The 8434-nt window shown below is 56.9% G+C and overlaps 1 protein-coding gene across 1 annotated transcript; it reads right to left on the reverse strand.

Moving 5' to 3' along the window:
* Window positions 1-1541: 1541 nt before the first annotated feature.
* On the reverse strand, window positions 1542-6215 carry LOC131403847 (ral guanine nucleotide dissociation stimulator-like). Its single transcript, XM_058538100.1, has 7 exons — window positions 6173-6215; window positions 5613-5682; window positions 4023-4091; window positions 3525-3599; window positions 2428-2549; window positions 2126-2226; window positions 1542-1837 (listed from the first exon to the last, which is right to left on the reverse strand). Exons 2-7 carry the CDS (start codon window positions 5616-5618, stop codon window positions 1695-1697), a joined length of 516 nt encoding a protein of 171 aa, XP_058394083.1. The 5' UTR covers window positions 5619-5682; window positions 6173-6215; the 3' UTR covers window positions 1542-1694.
* Window positions 6216-8434: the final 2219 nt, after the last annotated feature.

The raw sequence follows: 8434 nt of genomic DNA on the forward strand, positions 1-8434 counted from the left end.
TGCATCTGGCTGAACTGAAAAGGCGTCCCTGGGTGACACTTGCAGCCTTCAGAAAGGAGGGGGAAGAAGTACCAAGGAATTCAAGACAATGGCCCTTGTCTTACAGGGTGTTTCCAGGGCATGATGTTCAAAATGCCAGGTGGTAACCCTTTAGCTCCTAGTCGTAGGGTGGATTCTGGGTGTGAGCTCAGAGTAGTGTCTGTTTACCACCCATGTGGGAAGCGTTTCAGTATTTTAATTGGTAAGTTTGTGTCTGTTGTGTCTGTGTTGTCTAAGATGGGTTGCATTCCCCTGCTGGACCCACTCCTATACCTGCCCCTCTCGTGCCTCATCTTTCAAAACTCCCAACAGGCAAGTTTCACATCCCTGTAACACACATCCACATAACCACAGCACAGACTGGGGAAAAGAACACAGTCATCCCAGGGGCTACGTGCTCTATGCGCTCAGGCCCAGCTGCCCCTTTGGGACAAGTCAGTAACAACACGACTGAGTGTGTAAACTAGTGACTGTCTGAGACCATGGACCTCAGAACACCAAGGTCCCAGATGTCACCCTAGGCAGCAATGGACAGTGTGGGTCATTCAGTGGCCAGGATTAAGGTCTATTATCTTGGCAAACCAGAGGTCACCCCGATCCATCAGGCCCAGCCAGGGAGGAATGGCCACGATGTACCTGACAGAGAGGCTGGGGGCCTTCTACGGAATTTCTGCCCAAAAAGAATCATATAAGGAAATGCGGGGTTGCTGGAAATCCTAGTTCACAGGGAGTGGCGAGGTTTATGGAAGAAAGTCCTGTTGTAGGTTTAAAAGCTGCCTCACGAATCTTTTCCTCTGGATATGAAACAAGTGGGAAAAGGACTTCCATGGCATGGGCCAGGATCCCAGGAGGATTCCAATCTAGGCGAAGGGTGAACAGGGAGCCCTAGAGGCGGCCTGATGGGGATGTCCTGTCGGCCCTTAGTCCATCAGCACATGGTCTTCCTCTGGCCTTGTCTTTTCCACATGCAAACTTTTATCTTTTTACATTTTTTCCTCATTTAGTGTTGATGCAAATCTAGAGACTGATTAGAAAACGGTAACTTCCAATAGTTGGTCAAAAGAAACCTCAATGGGAGAAGCAGAAAACATCCTTCTTCCTGGAAAGCTGTAGAAAGACAGCCGCTGCCCTGGGGAAGGACATGGTCCTGGCAAGTGGTATTTGAAAGACATCTACATTTCAGTGGTTGTTGCTCTGCCTGGGAAAGTCCCTCCAACCTCTACATCCAGGGAGATCTGAGGGGCTGTCTCTGCTCCTGGCCCAGGTGAACCACACTGAAATGCACCTGTCCTCTGAGGAAGGGGGACTTGAGGGTGTCATTCAGTAGCCAGGGAGGGGACTGGCCGTCCTCCCTTCTCCCACATACCATAAGCTCTGACCATACATGAGTTCTTAATTCAAGGCGGAATGTGAGATTCTGTGTCTCATTTACATGAGCATAAGCAGTGAAAGAACCACACCACAACACCCAGGCTGTGACAGAAACAGAACTTACTGCAACATTCAAATCTGATATTTACTCTTAAACATATACTAATGCTCCTCCTCAATGGATAAACAGTCCCTGGGGTGCAGATGTCAGGGATTTGGAGGGGGGTCGTGCCCTCCGCCTGGGGCTTTAGGGGAAACCAGGGAAAGTCTTCAGATGTCCTCCTTCACTTGGGGTGGGGGGGGAAGAGCTGACCCGGTGCACCCCGAGGGTCCCAGTGGCCCTGCTGCTCAGGAGGAGCTGCACTTGTGGTCTCCAGAGGGTTATGGCTCCTTGCCAAGGGCACGGTGGCTGAAGAGAAGAAACAGACTATTTTGGGGAACCTTCCTGAGATTCACGGCACACCTCCCTGCCCCACAACACTCTTATCCAAACCCTGTGCCGAGTGCTCAGTCCATCAACAGCACCTCGTTTGTCCCTGATGGGGGAGGCATCATTTAGCATCACTCATTTAAGAGGAGGCAACCGAGTCCCAGAGAGGAGAGGGGAGCGGCCTGTCCCAGGCCTGGCCAGCACTGGAGCTGGGATCCAGGCCCATGCTTAGCCCGAAGCTGTACTGAGCCCCTGGATTCAGTCGCTGCTGCTCCTGACACTCACTCGGCCCTGAACTGGAGGATGTCCGGTTCCTCTTTCTCCTGAAGAGCCGCATTTTGCTCGTCTTCTGGTGTGTGGGCTCCAGCCGGCAGGAGAGGCAGTAGCTACAGGACAGAGTGGCCTGTGAGCTACCAGGAGCCGCACCTCAGGTGTCCCTCCCAGAGCCTGCCAGCAGCTGAGTCCCGGTGCCCCATGGGTCACCACGCAATGAGGTCTGGGGCTGATCAGGGAGCCAGGCCCCACGCTCTGCAGCCGGCCGGCCGAGAGAGTCTGGCCTGCCCTCACCCAACTCCTGTGCCCCTCACCTCTCATCAACACTGAGGGGCTCCATCGCCTGGAACCAGGCCCCAAATCGCTCCTCGGGATTCAGGTCATATTCACTTGCAGCCTGCTGGAGCAGCTGGATCTTCCTAATGACTTTGTATTTCTGGGAGGAAGGACAGGATGCAGACAGGTCCCGGGTGGGGAACCCTGCCAGGGACTTGTGCGGAGTGAGGATCTGGTCTGGGGTCTGTGCTCACTCGGGAACCCTCCTTCCTTCCCACTCCATTCAGGACTTGCCTGTCCTCACAGTTGGCTTGAATTAGTTCCTCATCCAGGAAGGTGTCCTTGATGCCAGCCCCTCCCGCACCCGCCAACGTGATGGGATTCCCAGCTTTGTAGCATCTAACTGTCCCAACAAATATAAGACCCGAGGGATGAGGACACGTGACATCTTGCCACGGGAGGTCTGTGATTTCCACTTCCCCACCCTCCCCACAGCTGCTGACCTCACGCCATTTCTGGAAGTTGACCAGATTTCCCTGGAAGGGAGACAGCCAATGTCCATCAGTAACGGCCCCCTAAGCCCATAACCAGCCCCCATCCCACCCCTTCTCAGGCTGCAGGAATGTCAGGGCCCAGCAGAGGGCAGACCTTCCACAAAGAGAACTTGACACTGGGCCAGGCTCTGGGCTCCAGAGCAGGAGGGACAGGGGAGCTGAAGCCAGAGACCTTGCAGCCCACCCATTTCTGATGACAGACGGGAAGACTGAGGCCTCAGGCAAAAAGGGACAGCTGGACCACAGATGTGCTTCCTCACTTGCAGGGGCTGATGGCACTCCCCCAGGGGCAGGGCCCAAGGGGGAGGCTGAATCCAGCTCAGACACAGCCTCCTGCAGCTTTGCAGGCAGGCAGCTATGAGCTTCACTAGTCCTGAGAGCCTGGTAGGGGGCTTACGCGGAGCCTCCATTCACGCATCACTAAGACGGGCCTGACTCTGACTCCCTAGCTCCCAGGGGTGGCCATGATGCTCTCATGAGAGGAGGTTTGCCAGGTACAGAGAGCTCAGGGCCCAGTGCAAGGCTCTCGCCTCCCAAACCACAGGATCCTGCTCCCTGGCCCCACCTCCAGGCTCACTCACTTGTAGATCATCCTCCATCCCAATGTCCAGCAGTTTCAGGTGATTGAGGAACGTGCCCAGGAAGGGGACGACACCCTGTGAAATCAGGGTGGGAGTGGGGATGAGTCCCAGCTCTCAGGTGCCCCCATGGACCCTCCCCCAAATCCCTTCACCCCAGCCTCCTGCCCACCGCAGACTCCCACAGAGAGCAGCCTAGGACCCTCAGCAGCCTCCCCCCTGTTGCACCCTCCAGGACCACCCAACGTCCCCCGTCAGCTACCAGGGGCGGCTTTTGGCAAATCCCAGGGTGTGCGGTCCCTGCCACTCCCCCCGCAAATCCATCTTGCGCCCAGCCATTCCAGGCCTCCTCCTGGTCACTTCCAGGGCAGGCATTTCAGGCTCTGGGGCTCCAGGAGCTGGGCTGGAGGAGGAGGGACCCCTCTCTTGGGGAGGCCTCCAGCCGTGAGGGGTGAGACCCCCTCCTCTGACACCTGGACCCTCCCCCTCAGGCCCCCTCACCTGCTGCTGCTGCCTCTCCTGGGCTCCCTGGGGGTCCATCTCTTGGGTGGCCCACACAGAGTTCACCTCCTGCAGGGTCAAGGACAGGCTCAGGGAGGCCATGCTACCTTCCCCGTGTCTCCCAGGCCCCTGATCCTGGACCCTGGACATCTGATGTCTATGGCGGCTCCCATTCCAGAGTGATCTGATTCTAGATCACTCCCAGCTCCAACACTCCCTCCTCTGTGCCCTCAGGCCTGCCTAGGCCCCTAAGCCTCTCTCCTCCTCAAGAAAGTGTGAGGAGGACTCCCATGCCTCCCAGGGTCCCCTGAGGACTGTGTCATCTGACTGTCACCAGTGCTCTCCCCTCCCCCCTCGAGGAGGAGGAGCACAAAGCCGCTGCACATTCCTCTCCCCCTTGTACCTCATCACCCCTGTGAGGCCTGCACCACAGATCATCTCCCTCCATTTCCCAGATGAGGAGACCGAGGCCCACAGAGGGGTGGTGACTTGCTCAGGGGCCACAGAGGAGAGACCACTCCCCCTCCCAGCCAGAGGCCCTGGCCCCCGGCCTTCACTCCTCCTCCAGACACACCTCTGACCAAGGCCCTGTCCTCTGGACTCTCGGGGTGTGTTGAGGCCCTCAGTCAGCCTGAGCCATGGATCGGGAGGCACAAGGTGTCTCAGGGGGCATATCCAACTGGCTTCTGCCTGTCCCAACCCCTGGGGTTTTCTGACTCCAGCTGGACCTGAGGCCATGCCAAAGGCCTCAGCTCCCTAGGATCCCCTCAGGATGGTCCCTGCACAGAACTCCTCCTTCATTCACTCAGGAAGGGGACCCCCTTGTGCCACATCTGAGTGACAGTGTAGGGGGTGACCAGGGCGTTGGGTGATGGTGACATTTGCATCCTTTTTTACTTGGAACCTTCTAATGTCCTGCCAGGAAGGTCCATTAAGAATCTGTAGGTTCCCCGATAATTCTCATTGCCATCTGGGGTGTATCCTTATCAACAAGTCACCTGGGGAGACTCTCACTGAGTTTTCAGCAGTAACCACTATCGGGATAGAGTGCAGAGTCCCAGAGAGCACACAGTTCTGTGCCAGATCCACCATTCGTTCCAAGGCTGGGCAGCCCCTGTGTCCACCTGGCCTGTGTGACCACACAGTGCCCGTCCCTGGGGCAGGCAGAGTGCCCTTCCCTGAGAGGTGCAGTGCAGATAGAAGGAGCAGCAGGGACCTGGCTTCCTGAGGACAGACCGGGCTGCTTTAGGAGGAAAGGAACCCCCACCCACTCCATCCACCCGCCAGCCTGGAGGAAGATGAGGGCCAGCTGATGGGCCCGCATGGAAGCTAGAGACCTGCTCATTCTGCCAGCTCCTCACCTCCTGGAACAGTCCAAAAAACACCACTCTATCCCGTGACCAAGGCCTCCTGCCCCAAACAGTCCCCACCTGCCCTTGCAGCTCACACCACCTGCTTCCTGTCAATCTGGACAAAACAGACCGTTATGTCTCAGAGAAACTTTCAGTGAAAAACTAGCCAAAGCACACTCTGCCTGGTCCCTCCTCCCCCCTCCCCTCCCCTCCTTCCAGATCTCCAGCCTCCACGCACCTCCATGAGCAGCTTCCTGCTCTCCCGCTGGTCCGTTTTGCACAAGGTTTTAAATTTTTGGCAGTTCCTCCTGAGGAGGGAAAAAAGGAAAGAAACACTGTGGGGTGGTTTAAGGGTAAATCCCTTTTGTTTGAAAACCCAGAATTATCCAGACAGCCTGGATGAGCGTTTTCAATGTGTGCTCTGAGCCCTGAGGTCTCTGGGACTGGGGAGGGAGCTCTCCTGTTGTCACCTGGGGCCTTCGTTCTCTTATCTACTGAACAAATCTGTTTTAAACAGTCTTGATTTCAGGTGGACAGAGAGTTCTGTTGCTGCAAAGCAAACCCTTGAAAATGTTCAATTTAGTTCGAGCCAGGGTCTGGCACTTAGGGAAACTGATTCCTAAAGCAGAACCACTGGCCTAAGTTTCCAGAAAGACTCCAAGCCTCCCAACCAGGTCAGACCCTGTCCCCAGGGTTCACTGTCTCCCAGGATGTCCCAGCTTACTGAAGGGCAGTGGCAGCCCTGTGGGGGGTGTCTGGTTCACCCAGGTGGTGACGCATGGAGAGAGGCCTACGCACCTGGACACCCGTCCCCACGTCTTTTTTAAACGCTGAATGGAGGGGCTCTGCAGGGCCCAGAGGATGGCATGGAGTGATGAAAGGTTCCTCAGGCCTTTGCACTCCTGGGGAAGGGAAGGGAATGAGCTGTGAGGGGAGCTGGAGCCCTGCTTCCTCTGGCTTTGGTCACCTCATGGACGTCCCCTGTCCTGGATGAGACAGAGGCTCTGGAAACCTGAGAAGAGCACAGCTAGACCCTGATGAGGAACACTCTCAGGGAGGAGGATTTTAGCTCAAGCCAAGGAAGGAGCCCAGGAAGGGGTGAGCATCCCACCACTGGGACCAGGAGTCAGGTCATTGAGACACTGGCAGGAGGGGCCTAAGGACTGTGCAAAGGCTCAGACCACAAACTTCAATCCTGACAGCTGGAAAAGGAGAAGGGGCAGTTCCCACGACTCCAGAGAGGGGCTCAGAGGGCCTCCCACATCTTACCTTGGCCACCTGGATCCAGAGCTCCACCAACCTGGCCCTGTCCTGGGCTGTCACGGTCGGGTCCCCGAGGCAGGTGGTGATGACACATTTGACCACTCTGATAAAGTGGGTCATGGTGGCACGAATGGTGGGTGCCAGGAACTCATTGGCCCTGTTGTCCCACTGGGACCAGATGGAGTCCAGGAAGTGGCGGGGCATCAATTTCATGAACAGCTCCTGGGGAGGACAGGGAGTGTTACCCAACCCTGCCACATCCCAGCTCAGTGTCCACAGCCCCCAGTCCCAGGCCGGGTCAGTGGTGAGAGCTGGAGCTCAGGAAGCTGAGAATGTGGCCTGAGACTTGTGGGAGTCCCTGGGTGTTGCCTGTGTCCCCTGAGAGCACCCAGCACAGGATGACTCAGGACCCGATACTGTGGTGCAGGATAGTGACATTTGCTCCCAGCCCAGTCTCACTTCCTCCAAGCACCAGAACTCGGCTCCTGCTTGACCATCTCAAGGGGAATCTTCCAACCATTCTGATTATCCTGGGGTCTGACTCCTCTTTCAGATGCACATTCCCCCAAGGCAGCAACAACCACGGGCTTTGATTGTCTGCCATGTAGTCATGGACATATGAGGTGCCTAATAAGTGCTGAGGCTCTTGAGGCCTCTCGGGCAAATGAGTATTCTACCCGAGGACCTGATAGCACTTCAGTGAGCTCCCCACCCCCAGCAAAGAGCAGACTCTGCCCAACTTCCTCTCTGCTCCACCTCATCCATCTGCACAGCCACTCTGCATGGCAGATGCTCTCAGTGTCCATCTCTCCTGTCCACATGAGGACAGCAAAGGCTCGAGAGTTAAGAAGGCTGCTCAGGTCACATGAGGGTAAGTGGGAAAGCAAGAGGTTGGACCGAGATCATGGGATTCTAGATCAGGAAATGGCAGGTCTGGGGCAGCTGATGGCACAGGGGAAGGCCGGCCCCACCTGCCCTGAGAGCCCCGCTGCTCACCACATCCATCAGTGTCAACTGCTCTGCCACCAGCCGGGGAGGGAACTCCAAGAAGTCAGGCTTCTCCTCTCTCAGCAGCTTCTTGGTGCTCAGGTCCGAGGGGCAGGTGGGCTCCAGGGCTGGATCTGGCTCTGCTGTTATCTCTCCAGGTGGAGGGAGGATTCTCCCTGGAGCCAATGGTCCAGCTGGCTCCAGCTCAGGAGCTGGCACTGGGGCTGGAGCTGACGTCGGTGGTGTCTCTGGCCCTGGAGGGACTGATGGAGGTGACACTGGCTCCAGCTCTAGCACAGGTGGTGGAACTAGAGCTGGAGCTGGATCTAGCCGTGGAGCTGGCCCTTGCTCTGGCTCTGGAGCTGGAGGCAACTCTGGAGATGGTACTGCAGCAAGAGAAAGAAACAGTTTCACTCAAGTAGCTGACTTCCCCTGTGCCTGTCAAAGCCAGGAAAGACCCCACTGCCTTGAAGTGAACCAAGCCTCTGAACACTCTGCAAATTGTCATCCCAGACTGCAGTCGCCTCACCTTCCAGCTCTGCCTCAATGGGCCGTGGATGCTCCAGCTGGACCTGGAGAAGGTAGGCGTGGCCCTGCAGCCCCGAGCCAGGCAAGCTGAGATGCAGAGAGGCCAGCTTCATGCTGAAGCAGGGATAGTGCAGGGGCTCCCAGAAATCCTGCCCTGGGTCCAGGCAGGTTCCCACCAGAGAAGAGATGGCACTGGGGGAGGCAATTGGGCAACAGAGTCAGAGGCCTGGCCTTTCCCTCCACACTTCTCACCCAAGGCACCCTGGCTTGGGGCTGGGCCCT

The sequence above is a fragment of the Diceros bicornis genome, unplaced genomic scaffold (assembly GCF_020826845.1).
Source record: "Diceros bicornis minor isolate mBicDic1 unplaced genomic scaffold, mDicBic1.mat.cur scaffold_92_ctg1, whole genome shotgun sequence".
In the NCBI taxonomy this organism is placed as follows: domain Eukaryota; kingdom Metazoa; phylum Chordata; class Mammalia; order Perissodactyla; family Rhinocerotidae; genus Diceros; species Diceros bicornis.